At 43.1% G+C, this 17,160-nt stretch overlaps 2 protein-coding genes across 2 annotated transcripts in view; both read right to left on the reverse strand.

Annotated features, from left to right (window-relative positions):
• The window catches only part of LOC143768660 (phospholipase A2 inhibitor NAI-like), a 45,652-nt gene extending 38,200 nt beyond the window's left edge, over window positions 1-7,452 (reverse strand). The window contains exons 1-3 of the mRNA XM_077257302.1: window positions 7,336-7,452; window positions 5,451-5,570; window positions 210-356 (exon numbers count right to left, since the gene is read on the reverse strand). Of these exons, the coding sequence (XP_077113417.1) occupies window positions 210-356; window positions 5,451-5,570; window positions 7,336-7,435 (367 nt within the window). The 5' untranslated portion in view covers window positions 7,436-7,452. The remainder of the gene's footprint in view (window positions 1-209; window positions 357-5,450; window positions 5,571-7,335) is intronic.
• A 2,024-nt stretch (window positions 7,453-9,476) lies between these two features.
• On the reverse strand, window positions 9,477-13,360 carry LOC143768661 (uncharacterized). The gene is made up of 6 exons (XM_077257304.1): window positions 13,227-13,360; window positions 12,836-12,930; window positions 12,616-12,735; window positions 11,691-11,834; window positions 10,027-10,170; window positions 9,477-9,859 (listed from the first exon to the last, which is right to left on the reverse strand). Exons 2-6 carry the CDS (start codon window positions 12,885-12,887, stop codon window positions 9,678-9,680), a joined length of 642 nt encoding a protein of 213 aa, XP_077113419.1. The 5' UTR covers window positions 12,888-12,930; window positions 13,227-13,360; the 3' UTR covers window positions 9,477-9,677.
• Between the last annotated feature and the right edge of the window lie 3,800 nt (window positions 13,361-17,160).

The following is a 17,160-nucleotide window of genomic DNA, read 5'->3' on the forward strand; positions in this document are numbered from 1 at the left end:
CCACATGTGTTAATTCATAGTTTTGATGCCTTCAGTGTGAATGTACAATTTTCATAGTCATGAAAATACAGACAAATCTTTAAATGAGAAGGTGTGTCCAAACTTTTGCTCTGTACTGTACCTACCTATCATCTATTTACCTATCATCCATCTACCTATAAACCTATCATCTATTATCTACCCATCATCTATCTATCATGTATACTCACCCTGTGGAATGTCCTTGTTACAATTGTCTGAATTGCAGCATTTGTCTTCCGATGCCATATGTACGTCATTTAAGGTGAACGAATAGGACAGGTTACAAATCTCGGGAAAGCCGCAGGATTTTCGAGCCATCTTTACATTCATGGTTTCTAGTGATACATCAAGTGAAACTGTGGTGTTAGCATCAGATATCTTTCTATCATATATGTAATATCTCCCATGTTACAGTGCCTACAAGTAGTATTCAACCCCCTGCAGATTTAGCAGGTTTACACATTTGGAATTAACTTGGCATTGTGACATTTGGACTGTAGATCAGCCTGGAAGTGTGAAATGCACTGCAGCAAAAAAGAATGTTATTTCTTTGTTTATTTTTTTTTTAAATTGGGAAAAGTTTTTTCAGAGGGTCATTTATTATTCAACCCCTCAACCCACCAGAATTCTGTTTGGTTCCCCTAAAGTATTAAGAAGTAGGTCAGGCACAAAGAACAATGAGCTTCATATGTTTGGATTAATTATCTCTTTTTCCAGCCTTTTCTGACTATTTAAGACCCTCCCCAAACTTGTGAACAGCACTCATACATGGTCAACATGGGGAAGACAAAGGAGCATTCCAAGGCCATCAGAGACAAGATCGTGGAGGGTCACAAGGCTGGCAAGGGGTACAAAACCCTTTCCAAGGAGTTGGGCCTACCTGTCTCCACTGTTGGGAGCATCATCCGGAAGTGGAAGGCTTATGGAACTACTGTTAGCCTTCCACGGCCTGGACAGCCTTTGAAAGTTTCCTCCCGTGCCGAGGCCAGGCTTGTCTGAAGAGTCAAGGCTAACCCAAGGACAACAAGGAAGGAGCTCCGGGAAGATCTCATGGCAGTGGGGAAATTGGTTTCAGTCAATACCATAAGTAACGTACTCCACCGCAATGGTCTCCGTTCCAGAAGAGCCCGTAAGGTACCTTTACTTTCAAAGTGTCATGTCAAGGCTCGTCTACAGTTTGCTCATGATCACTTGGAGGACTCTGAGACTGACTGGTTCAAGGTTCTCTGGTCTGATGAGACCAAGATCGAGATCTTTGGTGCCAACCACACACGTGACGTTTGGAGACTGGATGGCACTGCATACGACCCCAAGAATACCATCCCTACAGTCAAGCATGGTGGTGGCAGCATCATGCTGTGGGGCTGTTTCTCAGCCAAGGGGCCTGGCCATCTGGTCCGCATCCATGGGAAGATGGATAGCACGGCCTACCTGGAGATTTTGGCCAAGAACCTCCGCTCCTCCATCAAGGATCTTAAGATGGGTCGTCATTTCATCTTCCAACAAGACAATGACCCAAAGCACACAGCCAAGAAAACCAAGGCCTGGTTCAAGAGGCAAAAAAATCAAGGTGGTGTTGCAGTGGCCTAGTCAGTCTCCTGACCTTAACCCAATTGAAAACTTGTGGAAGGAGCTCAAGATTAAAGTCCACATGAGACACTAAAAGAACCTAGATAACTTGGAGAAGATCTGCATGGAGGAGTGGGCCAAGATAACTCCAGAGACCTGTGCCGGCCTGATCAGGTCTTATAAAAGACGATTATTAGCTGTAATTGCAAACAAAGATTATTCCACAAAATATTAAACCTAGGGGTTGAATAATAATTGACCCACACTTTTATGTTTAAAATGTATAAAAATTTAACTGAGCAACAACACTTTTTGGTTTGTAAGATTTATGCATCTGTTAATAAATCCTGCTCTTGTTTGAAGTCTCTAACTTATTTGCATCTTATTAAACCTGCTAAATCTGCAGGGGGTTGAATACTACTTTTAGGGTATGTGCACACGATGCAGATTTAGTGCAGAATTGGTGCAGATCTGCAGCAGATTTTTCTGCAGCAGAAACGCTGCAGAACTGCACTGTGATTTACAGTTCAATGTAAATCAATGTGAAAAAAAAAAAGCTGTGCATATGGTGCAGAAAAATCTGCGCAGAAACGCTGCAGATTTCCAAGAAGTGCATGTCACTTCTTTTGTGCAGTTCTGCAGCGTTTCTGCACCCCTCCATTATAGAAATAAAATCTGCACAAAAAATGCACTAAAAAGGCATAAAAAACGCACCTACGGATTCTGCCAGGAGATGCAGATTTAGTGCAGAAAATGCTGCACCACATTTCCTACGTGTGCACATAGCCTAAGGCACTGTATATCAGACCAAAGCTGGGCTCCATCTCTGATTTCTGAAACTGTCTCCGATTTTTTTCACAGTTGTATCTTAAAGCTTCATGTTGGTGATAGTAAACCTCTGCCCTAAAGGGGGGTGATCACAAACGTATTAAATATATATTGTTGGATAGTTCTTGTAAATACAAGCAATTTAGCAATTTGCCGCTTATTAAAATTTGCAAACATTCTTGAGATATTAACACTTATTTACAGCTCGTTGCCTTGGAGACCGACTACCGCTGCTACATTGCAGAAATGCACTGTGCTTACAAGATTTTCTTCTATTGAGCTTGGAAGCGCTTATGAAGCTCACCAGGTTCTTTGAAACATGCTAGGATCTCCCAAGCTTTAGAACAGTGCTTACAAGCTAGACAGCAGCAGTGGTCGGTCTCCTAGGTAACAAGCTGTAAACAAAAGAAAAGTGTTAATATCTCAAGAATGGTTGCAAATTTTGATCAATGGCAAAGTGTAAAAGTGCTTGTCTTTACAATCACTATCCGACAAGATCCATCTCCAAAGTTGGGAATAACCCTTTAACCCTTTTCTGACCTCGGACGGGATAGTACGTCCGAGGTCAGAAACCCCTCTTTGATGCGGGCTCTGGCGGTGAGCCCGCATCAAAGCCAGGACATGTCAGCTGTTTTGAACAGCTGACATGTGCCCGTAATAGGCGCGGGCAGAATCGCGATCTGCCCGCGCCTATTAACTAGTTAAATGCCGCTGTCAAAAGCAGACAGCGGCATTTAACTAGCGCATCCGGCCGGGCGGCCGGAAATGATGGCATCGCCGACCCCCGTCACATGATCGGAGGTCGGCGATGCTTCAGTATTGTAACCATAGAGGTCCTTGAGACCTCTATGGTTACTGATCCCCAGCAGCTATGAGCGCCACCCTGTGGTCGGCGCTCACAGCACACCTGATTTTCTACTACATAGCAGATCGCTGCTATGTGGCAGAACCGATCGCGCTGTGCCTGCTTCTAGCCTCCCATGGAGGCTATTGAAGCATGGCAAAAGTAAAAAAAAAAATAAGTTAAAAAAAATGTGAAAAAAAAAAAATATATAAAAGTTTAAATCACCCCCCTTTCGCCCCAATCAACATAAATCAATAAGAAAAAAAAAAAATCAAACCTACACATATTTGGTATCGCCGCGTTCAGAATCGCCCGATCAATAAAAAAAAGCATTAACCTGATCGCTAAACAGCGTAGTGAGAAAAAAATTTGTAACACCAGAATTACGTTTTTTTGGTCGTTGTGACATTGCATTAAAATGCAATAACGGGCGATCAAAAGAACATATCTGCACCAAAATAGTATTATTAAAAACATCAGCTTGGCACGCAAAAAATAAGCCCTCAACCTGACCTCAGATCATGAAAAATGGAGACGCTACGAGTATCGGAAAATGGCGCAATTTTTTTTTAGCAAAGTTTGGAATTTTTGTTCACCCCTTAGGTAAAAAATAACCTAGTCATGTTAGGTGTCTATGAACTTGTAATGACCTGAAGAATCATAATGGCAGGTCAGTTTTAGCACTTAGTGAACCTAGCAAAAAAGCCAAACAAAAAACAAGTGTGGGACTGCACTTTTTTTGCAATTTCACTGCACTTGGAATTTTTTTCCCGTTTTCTAGTACACGACATGCTAAAACCAATGATGTCGTTCAAAAGTACAACTCGTTCCGCAAAAAATAAGCCCTCACATGGCCAAATTGACGGAAAAATAAAAAAGTTATGGCTCTGGGAAGGAGGGGAGCGAAAAACGAACACGGAAAAACGGAAAATCCCAAGGTCATGAAAGGGTTAAAGATAGCCAGAATTTTCAGATGAGAAAATCCCTTTTAATGGATCGCCATCACCTAACCTAACCTAACTTTAGAAAAGCTGGACAATCAGCTGGTGATGGGTCCATAAAAAAATGGAAACGTATAGTTAGCGTTTCTGCTAAGCTTCATAGAAAATGGTGCCCCAAAAGGGATTATTTTATGGAACCAACTTATAGATATTTGTACAGAATTTGTTCTGGAAGATGATGCTGAAATTTAAAGGGACAACATATTCTGTGAAGCTTCACTGGCCTTCAACAAATGTCTATGTTTTTAGCAGATGGAACCTGTGTGGATATTGTAGGCAGCTGCATTTTTATCCTACAGTGGCCACTAGTGGAGAAATTTGGAAGTACATGGTGTCATTTCAAATGATAGAAGACCATATTGTGCCAAGTCCTCCAGGTTCTTCCAAGGTGGAGTTTGCTGTTTGCAGTGAATCTCACCACTGCCCAATAAAAGGTGGGATAGCGGCCTCTTTTTACAAATGAGGATCCTCTTTATGGAATCCAGGACCAGTTGTATCCGTAGATAACAGCTGTCACTGTCAGTAGCACTGCCCCAACATAGCACCACCTGATGGCTGCGTCACCAAAATACGCCTATTCTTCATATTTATGTAATTGGTTTTAAATCAATCATCTGAAATTGATTGGATACACAAACTTACTGATCCCACATAGCAATAAGCTGATTTTTTCACTCGCAGTAGTATCTCTCCCAGTAATAAAGGTTGGATGTTAGACCTATGGGTATCCAGTGTATTGCAGTCTTCACTGCTTATGTATCCCAGCACACTGCTTCAATCCTGCACTTATTTTCAATTTTTGTGCCTCCCTCTGTCTATAGCCTGTTTCTCCGCCCTCCCTGAGACTGTAGATACTTTTCTCCCTGTCCACATTGTGGAAATCTGTTTATCAGTCAATTCCCTTATCTCGAAAACAAAGAATCCAGAAAAATGAGAGAGAAAGCAGAAAAAGTTGTCAGAACCAGAAGTACTGATGGATTTCTATCAGTTTTGCAGAGAACTCAGCTGGTTGAAGGATTTACTGACATTCTGCAGCAGGAAAGTGGTAGACAATTTTTAATAACAATTATTTAGACAGTTGCTTATTAAATAAGAAAATTAATAAAAATAAATTGTGGTATCTCCTCCCCCTATGGTTATTACTCGGACTGACTTCAGTCCATTTTCTCAGATTCTTTCCCACTTACTGTATGATATGTGGTGCATGCTGCTCATACATGAAGTCACCGAGGGGTCGCATTCGTTTTTAGAGCCGGAGCACGTAGCTGCATTTTCCCCAGTGCAGGTCTCACATATCAAGGAGGAGACTAAAATACATAATCCGCTTATTCTCATTAATTATCACATAGAGGTTACCTTCCACATCGGCACAATCAACAATTTGTTTAGCCTCTAGAATTAAACTTTACATGTTTGCATTCGTTGACAGACAGGGAATTATTTGCTGATAGCCGGGGTCCAACCACTGGAGCCCCAACAGTCAAGTTTAGGGTGCGCACTCTCAACCTCCATTCATTGACTATGGGGTTCCAATTTGAGTTGAGCAAAACGTTGCCAAACTCTGGTCCAAGGGACATCGGTAGTCCATCGTTATCAGACCAAAGCATTTGGAACCCACTTGAACCTACAGACATCCACAATTCTTCTGATTATTCTGCTTGGTTTGCTACCATGAGTATCAAATGATAATTCATGATTGCTAATCATTAAAGGGTCTGGGCATGACGGCAGGGAGGAGGTTCCTAGTGCTCTGGTCCGGTAACGACAGACTACTAATGTGGCAACCCAGACTACTAGTCGCAACCCATTGGCTCCCAACAAATCCCCTGCAAGAAAAGCCAATGGCCTCCAGAGCGATTGGCACCATAGTGGAGGTCTTAAAAATGCCATGGTCACTCTTGACTGTGGAATTTAACGACTTCAACAGTTTTATTCGGTTTTTGGTCCAATGGTAGTAATCACTCTCCAGTGCCCACTGAATAAACCAGCTCAGTAGTAGAGTTGGATGAATATGTTCAGAATCGATCACTGAATCGGAATTTGCCCTATTCGTGCCGAATTTTTGTACAACGATCGGTTCCGAACATATTCGCTCAACTCTAGTCCCATAGACTCCAATGACGTGCGGTGAATATTGCAAATACAATATTCGCCGGCGATCGTAATCCGAACCGGATTTTGCTAAATTTGCTCAGCTCTACTCAATAAATTGGCGGATAATTTTTCTAACTTTCATAGGACGTAAGACAAATTTAGAAATGTTAATATATTTGTGTTCAAGAAATCGGAGTCCCCAAACTATATAAAAAAAAAACTGATATGGTGACGTTACCATTTCACTACAGGAAATTACTTATTAGCTGGTCCCTTGGCTTACTGACTCCACAGAACTGGTTGATAGTTGACTACAACTTGATGTCATCTGGTCTTCAAGCAAAGTGTTGACCAGCTAGCCAGACTCCATCGTGGCCTAGGTGGTTGCACTCACTTACGACCATCACAGGATGGCACCTCAAGAATATATTCACACAATGAAAATTTTTTATTTTTTTTATCATTTCAAGAACACCATACCTCAAATATGCTTAAAACTCTTCCTATTAATTTCCTTGATAAACCTACTTTGCTGGTTACATAATTTTTCTTCTACTTCAGGTTATGATAAACCTCTAGTGGCCAAGAACCGAAAAAGTGCCATGCACTTTGCTCTTTAAAGCATATCCTGATAGAATATGCATTGAATTCGGCATGGTCCAATTAAAAGGCTACAAAAAAAAAAAAACCACACCACACGTGAACAACTTTAGGAAACAAGACTTCAAAAAAAAAAAAAACCTGCAGAGGAGGAGAGTTTCCTGAACTGGTTTTCCACTAGAAAACACTTCCTTTATGACCGCCTCCGTGTGCGCATAGAGTAGCTCTGCAGCGCTTCTGATGTTGGTTCCTTATGATAAGACCATAATTACCTAGAAATATTGAATGACAGAATAAACTGCCTGCCCTGTAATACACAATCTAAATAAGGTTCTGCAGTTGTACGATGTCCCCGGGTGCCTCAGAGCAGTCACTCACCTGCGGTGATGAAGGTCACACCATAGAGTATTACCAGTAGCGTCTTCATCGCGGGTGCAGACTCAAGCTCCAATTTTGAGCCTGTGGTTCCTGATTGCATTTGTACTTAAGTTACTGACATTACACAACTGTCAATTATAAGGGTGTCTGCTGAACAGAACAGGCTGGGCCGCTCTCATTCCTGCCATGAGATCACAGACCTATGGTGGTGCTGGAGTTATGTAGATTTGGGGTATTTTTAGATCATAAAAATGTCTTCACCTATTTGCATATTTTAAAAAATAAAATGTATATAGGATCCTTCAAAAGTTAGATCCACATATCAAGTGGTGTAATTAGAGCCCAATGGGGCCCCTGGTATACATGTTCCCCAGTCTGGGCCCCATCCTGCTGCTGTTCTTTGGTTCTACTCACCTTCCTTCTGTTCCCCCCTACATCACCTTCTGAATTGAGCAGCTGACCCCTTACAAGCAATGGGAGCGTGTGATTTCACTTCTATGTGCATGCCGACATCAGCTGCTGACCTTTGATTGGTCGGCAGAATGTATTGCAGTGCATGAACCTAGTGGGGGCACATGTCTCTGCATTGCAATACACTTCAACTGAAGGCGTGTACGTGGACTTCAGTTGAAGTTTGCACTGGTGCCAGCGGGCCCCTCACCTGCCTGGTTGGCTGTGATGCTCCTACATTCAACCTTAGGCTGGATAAGATGTCAACACATGTGCTCACTTCCCATTCAAGCGTATGGTAGCAAGTGCTGCTGTAGAGCGCTCCATTAGGATGCCCACCCATGGCATGTTGGGTCACTAAGGACCATCATGTGCCACTGTCCAATGCTTTATTTAGTACAGTAAGGCTTCTTCTAACTATATGGGGACCCTAAACGCTGAGTGCAAACAAGCTCTTTGCCAACCTCATATGATGTCCTCTACATCCATGCTCCTGAGCTGGTCTCCGCTTCAAGATCTGAGAAGATCCTTCAGTCTCTACAAAGATGGAAGGGAGGAGTTGGGATCTGAAGGTTCTCTGCTCCCCAAAAATTTAGTGTCCTGAAGAAACGTTGTTGGACAGGAGGTATATCCTAACAGTCCCGAGTTTGGCGAGCTGACCCTGAAGAGAGACAAGGGGTGGGAGCTACCATCTGGACAGGACTATTGGACAAGTCTGAAAAGGGGTAGGATGTGGATTGCAATCATGGATCCCACGGATGTTTAATGCAGGCACAAATCCCATGTGTGAAACTGGCCTTACGCCAAGACTAAATATAGGTAGTAATTAAGTATTATACAACTCTTGACACAAGTCAGGCATCTCGCTATGCAGAAATCACACAAGTCTTGAAGATGAAGTAAATCCCAATAAATTTGAGAAGCTTTTTCACAACAACAACTACCAGGAATCTACTTCATCTCTATGGGTAAAGTTTTTTTTATTCAGGCATGACAGACTTTTCCCATTACTGAAACAAAGGAAAAGTCAGACAGCTGAACAAATCGTCAGGTATCGCAACACAATGCTCAGACTGACCACACACGCTGAGCCGATGGTCAGTCTGCACTGTGTTCTGACCCTCTGCCAATTAATATGGATTTCTCACTCTTCCCAAAAGATAGAAACCAGGATTTGTTTGTGCTGTCGATTATTGAAGACCCCAATTTGAGAAAATTAGACATACGTTAGTAGACATGTTTGGAAGAATGACACTTCCTCACGAAAAACCAGGATCAGTTTGGTGCTTGTTTTAACTTTCGGTCAATATAGTTTAAGGTTCATAGAGCAGAATACACAGAGCAAAGTGTGAGCCCACCGTTAAAGAGTTCCTCCATCCCACACTGAAAAGTGACACCCCCCCAATTGCTGCCCTACATTCACCTCATGATTCTCTGGCATCAGTGCTGGCAAAGGAAGCCTAGTGTGGCACACCCAAACACCACCCCCGTGTTGTGAAGGCATGGTTCACACTTGCCACTTTATATTACTGTGGCCACCAGCTTTGGTGCAGAAGGACCAGAACACCAGTTTCTACAGAGAAGACAGCAAAAGGCAATTAAACAAAAAAAAAAAACGCATGCAACCTCAAGCATCATAATCCCACCATGATCAGTTTCTGGGCAGAAGACAGCATCATGAACATCAAAAATACTTCATAATTTATATTTATTAAGTCACATTGACAAAGATACAAAACCCCTTCATAGAAAATTTGTACAACTGTTAATATCAAAAAATGTTTCTGACTTCAGTAGCCGCAGAATTTAAATATTACCCCCATCGCTCTAGATAAGAGTCAGTCCCACGAGTCCTTCCTGCAGCACCCAGCATGGACAAAAATATATATCTTTTAGACACCATGAACCAATACCCCCAGAAGAGGGAGAAGATAGAAGACTTGGGCCTTCAGACTGTCACTCCTATTTCGTATACAACTTGCCACCACTTGAATGTTCTTTCCATTGACGAGTTTTTGACTTTGAGCTGATCGGCAAAAAGACTCACTGGCGCAGCCCATAATGACAGTATTTTCTGAAGAAAAAAAAAAAATAAAAAATTTAAAAGAATTTAAGGGAGAAGTTTAATGAGCTCTGTCAACATTTTCGAAGGAAGGTCCAAAAATTTGAGTTCGAACTATGCAGAATGGTCCTGTAACCAATTTTTGGTATTCGCAGCATGCACCAGTCCTGTTCACCTACCTGTACCACTCTTTATCTTGTACACTGCACAATACTTCTCATCTCCTGTACAATTTCTTACATTTGAAGGAAGACACTGGGTTGTACTATGGGCAAGACAGACTTCACACTGCACCGAGTTTTCTGATGCCTTTCTTTTAGTCACTGGAAAGAAATCAGTTATTTTTTTCCTTTCGTCTGTGACACCAAGTGTTCCTTATTTTTTCACTTGTGACACCATGAGAATTTTCATTTTTTTAAATTTTTTAAATATATGTTTTTAAAAATAATGAAGTTTGATGGGCCCATACTAACATTCTAAGAAAATTTATAAATCCAAAGTTTTGCGGCACTGAACCATTATCTAGTGTATGGAGGTCCTCTAGATCCTTCGTTCAACTCCAATATGTTTTTAAGGGTATGTGCACACGTTCAGGATTTCTTGCAGAAATTTCCTGAAGAAAACCGGAAATTTTCTGCAAGAAATCCGCTTTTTTTGCGTTTTTTTTCGCGTTTTTTTAGCATTCTGCAAGCGTAATTAGCTTGCAGAATGCTAAAGTTTTCCAAGCGATCAGTAGCATCGCTTGGAAAACTGACTGACAAGTTGGTCACACTTGTCAAACATACTGTTTGACAAGTGTGACCAACTTTTTACTATAGATGCAGCTTATGCAGCATCTATAGTAAAAGATAGAATGTTTAAAAATAATAAAAAAAATAAAAAAATGCTTATACTCACCCAGACATCTCATCAGCGGCATCCGTTCGTCTTCCTATAGCTGGTGTGTGCGCGCAGGACCTTCCGTGACGTCACGGTCACGTGAGCGGTCACATGACCGCTCACGACCAATCACAGGACAGTGACGTCATCGGCGAGGTCCTTCGCCGCACATCAGCTACAGGAACCGAACGGCAGCGTGCAGTGGAGGCGGGAACACTGCGCGGGACATCGAGGGTGAGTATATCGCTATTTTTTATTTTATTTCTTATTTTTTGACCACTTATATAGGGTAGGATTTTAAATCTGATCCTTTTGTAATTTTTCGTAGGAGACAAGTTGCCGCCAGAGGCGCTTGCCAATGATGTACACTCCACTGATACAGAACACATGTGCAGTTGGCTCTGCCAAAATGTGCACAAGTATGATAAGATTGTGCACTGGATAAAAGGTCACCGATATTCTTGACTGATCAGTTTCAGGAAGGAGACTTTAAAATTTTCCTCCATCCCAAGAAACAATTTTCTAATGGCCATTTTTGGTGCTGCAGTCCAGCCCCATCATGGTGCAGGTAAACCTTACACAGTTCATGACAACCACTTATATTCTTGATCAAGCATGACAGACAAACAAGTAGCGTCAGTAGCCCACCCATCACTAGACATTATGTCCCCTTTCAATAGGTCAGATCTCACATCCAAAATTAATGGTCTATAATATGGGCTAGCCGTGGGTATCCTGACCCATGGTTAGGCCGTTGAGTTTATGGCCAAGGGACCACCAGCAGATCTAGACAATTTGGCCCATACTTGACCACCAGCATGTGAATTTGACCTGGGGGAAAAGTTGGTGGATGTAGAGGAACATCCTTTGGATTTAGGGATGTAAAAAAAAAAAAAAAAAAAAAAAAAAAAAAAAAAAAAAAAAACCGAGAAGACCCAAGACATTCCAAGACTTTGATACTCACGGGTCGGCTGCGGTGGGGTGCAGGAGTCTTTATTGCAGCAAGTACTATTTGTTTCTGTGGACAGGTAACTGGTCAGGCTTCCCATTGTGTTACACTGAGCCACATCTCCACAATATCTATCAAAAGTGAAGGTTTTCTGACCATCTAAGGAAAAAAAAAATATATATATATATATATATATGATTGAAAGAAATATTTGGATGTAATAGAGCAGTGGAATTACATGCTGGATCATTTGTTACAATTTGGCAAAACTATAAAATAGAGTCCAGACTGAGGAGCAGTCACCTCTCCCCCATCATGCTGAGACTTCCTGGCCTCCATGCTCAAGGTTGGATTTGTGTTCAGCTTTTTCCCCCATTAGCCCCATAAAGAAGGAATGGAGCAGTGGTCAGCATCCTACCTGTTACTCCATTGTGCAATAGATAAATACTCCCAATTATGCTAATTAGTGAGGTTTCATAGGTCAGAAAGTTATCAGCCATCTTATTGATAGGCGGTTTCCATTTTCACCCTTACAGGCAGCAGCTTCACTATAATTACTATCATAACTACCTGCTTTCTAGAAAACATCAGATTGGTGTCTGCAGCAGCCACAACTTAGACCATGACTATTCCATGCCACCAACAGAACTCCTTCATACCCAGTTTAAGAAGGGCAACCATCTTGAGTCACTGTATGCCAAGTAATTTTTTGGTTTCACATGGGAGGGAGTCTTGCCAAGAGCTCCTGGAGGAGTCTTCATATTTGGAAGGATCAACAGATATTCCAGAAGAGTTGGCAAGTATTTCTCACCATAGTAGGAAACTGTTTAGGTCTTGGTGCCAACCCTACCACCCCCGAGAAACCACTCTGTGCCATTTCAGCCCACAAGTCCAAGGAAGTCTAGGACAGCTGGCAGCCAAGTTATACAGAAGAACCTACCAGCAGCTGTCGTCTGGGTAATCGTGGACATACATAATTCAGCACCGATGCAGGTCGTCACATTGCCGTTGCAGGAGGCAGCCGCATCAATGGAGCATTCTATGCAGGAGAGGCTGAGCCCTTATATACAGAGATAAGACAGCATGCACATTACACAATGGGGTAAAAAAAAAAAAACAACCCAAAACACACCCACCAATATCATAAAAATATATCTTACCTGTAGAATAGAAGTTGAACACGAACACAACGAAAGTGAGGAGCATCTTCATGGTGATGAGAACTGTGCAAGTGAAGAGGACAGTTCCCCGCTACCTGCAATGGATTACTGAGATCTTAGAAGCAAGCCATAGAGCGAGAACTTTGTGTCCTGCCCATAATATGCACAACGATACCAAACTAATGTAGTCCTCATCACTGGTCAACATGGAAATGTACTGGTCAGTGGGCCCCAAGACAAAGGTGACAGAGCTGGGCTACAACAACCACAAGTCAACAAAAATTGAAATTTTTGAAATCATCAGATCCAGCAGACGTGGTCACTGGAGACAGGGGACCACTCCCGGAAATATGTCCATCCCTGGCATTATCATTACTCCCATACTGCTCACCTCACAAACTTTCACAGCACCCCAACATCTCCTGCCTCTACTGTGGTTGGAGTGAATAGCACTGATCTATAGAGGAGGTGCGTCCTCCAGCCAATGTATCAATGATTGCCAGCTGCATTGATGATTAATTAGGCTAGAAGTGAAATCTGCTGCGTGTCCAAAAAAACATTTGTGCTGGGTTTGGACAGCCATATGGAAAAATGGGCCAGTTGCCAATTTTTCCAAACCCTGAAGCCACTGAAAGAAGTAAAAGACAACGTCGTTTTCACATTGCTGTGCGCTTTGTGGAATCTAACTGCAAAATATGTTGTGCGCACATACCCTTAGGCTACTTTCACATTAGCGTCGTGCACTGCACGTCGCTATGTGTCGTTTTGTAGAAAAAACGCATCCTGCAAAAGTGCTTGCAGGATGCGTTTTTTCTCCATTGACTTGCATTAGCGACACAGTGCGACGCATTGCCACACGTCGCAACCGTCGTGCGACAGTTGCGTCGTGTTGCGTCGGACCGTCGCCACCAAAAAACGTTGCTTGTAACGTTTTTTGGTGCGTCGTGTCTGCCATTTCCGACCGCGCATGCGCGGCCGGAACTCCGCCCCCTCCTCCCCGCACCTCACAATGGGGCAGCGGATGCGTTGAAAAACAGCATCCGCTGCTCCCGTTGTGCGGCGCTTCCACAGTATGCGTCGGTGTGCCGCAACGTCGCATTGCACGACGCTAATGTGAAAGTAGCCTTAAGAAGTTTTGAAAAACATCTTGCGTGAAAAAAAATGCATGTCACATCTTTGAAGCAGATCGCAAAGAAAACCTCTCCAAACTAGGGACCATCCAACCCAAAAAGTTGGAAATCCACTTTAGGAAAAGATAATATTTTCACAAAACTCATCCATGCAAGAGTGTTCTTACTTGAAAATCTCATCAATTTCTTGGAATGTTTGAATATAGCCATAGGTCATGTTCACACGTTGCGTTTTGGCTGAGTTTTTTTAATGCAATTTTTAAGCTGTGTTTTACAGTACCAGCAAAAGCTATGAGATTTCAGAACTCTCACCACACACTTTGTATTTTTTTCCTGACTGATTTGGAAAACTGCTAAGTTTTTGTAAGCTACAGAATGTCACTTCTTTCAGCATGTTTTCAGCTTTTTTTCCAGCTTTTATTCAGCTTTTTTTCACCCACATAAAAGAAATGAGTAAGTGCAAAAACATAGCAGAAAAACCCCAGGTATCAAGTTTTTGCTGCAAAAACCTTAGTGAAGTTACATCAAGATTTTTTTGGGGGGCCACTAAACTTTATCAGCATGTACAAGAGAACAAAAACGCAACAAACATGCAGCAAAGTCAGCTTTTTGTAAGCAGCTTCTTTACTGACAAAGAGATCAGGTTTTGCCTGCCAAAAAAAAGCAGCAGAAACCCAAAAACCCAACGTGTGAATATAGCCTTAAGGTATGTGCAAGTGGAAAATGCAAACTAAAAAAAAAATTTTGTTACATTTTCTCTTCCTTTTAATGGCTTTAATCCTACTATCCGAATAGGGACATAATCAATTGTATTTGCGAATTACTTATTTATTTACTTTTTTTTTAGGCCGGCGTCACACTAGCGAGTTTTACGGACGTATGAGAGGCACTGAAAATATGGATAGCATAAGGTACAATAATTCTCTATGGCCCAGCTCCTATCAGCCGTATTTTACTGATCCGTATTATACGGTCTTGTACGGCCGTAGAAAATCGCAGCATTCTGCATTTGTCACCGTATTGCGCAAAAAAAATCACCAATGAAAGTCTATGGGGGCGAGAAAAATACGGATTACACACGGACCAGCAGTGTGATTTGCGAGAAATACGCAGCGGTGTTCTATAGAAAAGCCGGTAATTCAATTGCCGACTTTTTCTTTCTCCTTCACAAACCCGACAGGATATGAGACATGGTTTACATACAGTAAACCATCTCATATCCCTTTTTATTTTGCATATTCCACACTACTAATGTTAGTAGTGTGTATGTGCAGAATTTGTGCGCTCTAGCTGGTAAAATAAAGGGTTAAATCGCGGAAAAAATTGGCGTGGGCTCCCGCGCAATTTTCTCCGCCAGAGTGGTAAAGCCAGTGACTGAGGGCAGATATTAATAGCCAGGAGAGGGTCCATGGTTATTGGCCCCCCTGTGGCTAAAAACATCTGCCCCCAGCCACCCCAGAAAAGGCACATCTGGAAGATGCACCTATTCTGGCACTTGGCCACTCTCGTCCCACTCCCGTGTAGCGGTGGGATATGGGGTAATGAAGGGTTAATGTCACCTTGCTATGGGAACTTTTCCCAGGCTCGAGTTCATATGAGGACATCCAGCAGAGGGCGCATCACCGCGACTCAAGGTAACTATATATATATATATACTAGATGTTTCCAGCCAGCTAACGCTCGGCACGCTCATTGCTATCCAATTAACGCTGCTGGTGATTAAACTAAAGTAAATAATGACAACATTCAATAGCAGGTGGTAAATTAACTTAAAATGAAGTTAATAACAATAGTGTGGTGATGTGTTGGGGGCGGGATTATGTGTGGTGATGGGGCGGGATTATGTGTGGTGATGTGGTGGGGGGTGGGATTATGTGTGGTAATGGGGTGGGGGGCAGGATTGTGTGGTAATGGGGTGGGGGGGCGGGATTATGTGTGGTAATGGGGTGGGGGGGCGGTATTATGTGTGGTGATGTGTTGGGGGGGCGGGAATATGTGTGGTGATGTGGTGGGGGGGCGGGATTATGTGTGGTGATGGGGTGGGGGTGGGATTATGTGTGGTGATGGGGTGGGGGGGCGGGATTATGTGTGGTGATGGGGTGGGGGGGCGGGATTATGTGTGGTAATGTGGTGGGAGGGCGGAATTATCTGTAGTAATGTGGTGGGGGGCGAGATTATGTGCGGTAATGTGGTGGGGGGTGGGATTATGTGTGGTAATGTGGTGGGGGCGGGTTTATGTGTGGTAATGTGGTGGGGGCGGGATTATGTGTGGTAATGTGGTGGGGGGCGGCATTATGTGTAGTAATGTGGTGGGGTGGCGGGATTATGTGTGGTGATGTGGGGGGGCGGGATTATGTGTGGTAATGGGGTGGGCGGGTGGGATTATGTGTGGTAATGGGGTGGGCGGGTGGGATTATGTGTGGTGATGTGGTGGGGGCGGGATTATGTGTGGTGATGTGGTGGGGGGTGATATTATGTGTGGTGATGTGGTGGGGGGGCGGGATTATGTGTGGGGGTGGGGGGGCAGGATTATGTGTGGGGGTGGGGGGGCTGGATTATGTGTGGTAATGTGGTGGGGGCGGGATTATGTGTGGTAATGTGGTGGGGGCGGGATTATGTGTGGTGATGGGGTGGGGGGACGGGATTATGTGTGGTAATGTGGTGGGGGGCGGGATTTGTGGGGGGTGGGATTGTGTGTGTTGATGTGGTGCGGATTGTGTGTTATAATGTGGTGAGGGCGGGATTGTGTGTGGTGGGGGGCGGAGCTACTGTGCAGGGGGCGGGATTAGCGAGTAATCACGATGCCTCATATATATATACTGTATATATGTTTTAACGAACATTTGAGCACATAAATCCATTAGATGTCGGTTTTGCAAGCCTGCGAGAAAATCTCGCAGTACGGATGCCATACGGATTACATAGGATACCATGCGCAAAATACGCTGCCACACCCTGCCTACGGATGACATACAGATCACTATTTTTGGAACATTTCTGCATATTACGGCCGTAAAATACGGACCGTATTTTCATACGCTGAGTGTGACGCAGGCCTTACATTAATTTTATATTGGAGCCACAGGAAAAAAAATCTGCACTGACTTTTTATGTTACATGGTTTTTTTTCTATGTGGACCCAGCTTTGTTTTTTCCTGCAATTCCCCTGACTGCTGTAAGTTCCTGTTTGGTAAA

Source organism: Ranitomeya variabilis, chromosome 4 (assembly GCF_051348905.1).
Source record: "Ranitomeya variabilis isolate aRanVar5 chromosome 4, aRanVar5.hap1, whole genome shotgun sequence".
Lineage (NCBI taxonomy): Eukaryota > Metazoa > Chordata > Amphibia > Anura > Dendrobatidae > Ranitomeya > Ranitomeya variabilis.

Coding starts and splice junctions, on each gene's coding strand:
- LOC143768661 (XM_077257304.1), bottom strand. CDS start 12,887: ATGAAGATGCTCCTCACTTTCGTTGTGTTCGTGTTCAACTTCTATTCT. Junction 12,736..12,835: donor GTTCAACTTCTATTCTACAG/GTAAGATATATT, acceptor TCTGTATATAAG/GGCTCAGCCTCTCCTGCATA. Junction 10,171..11,690: donor CACCCCACCGCAGCCGACCC/GTGAGTATCAAA, acceptor ATTTCTTTCCAG/TGACTAAAAGAAAGGCATCA.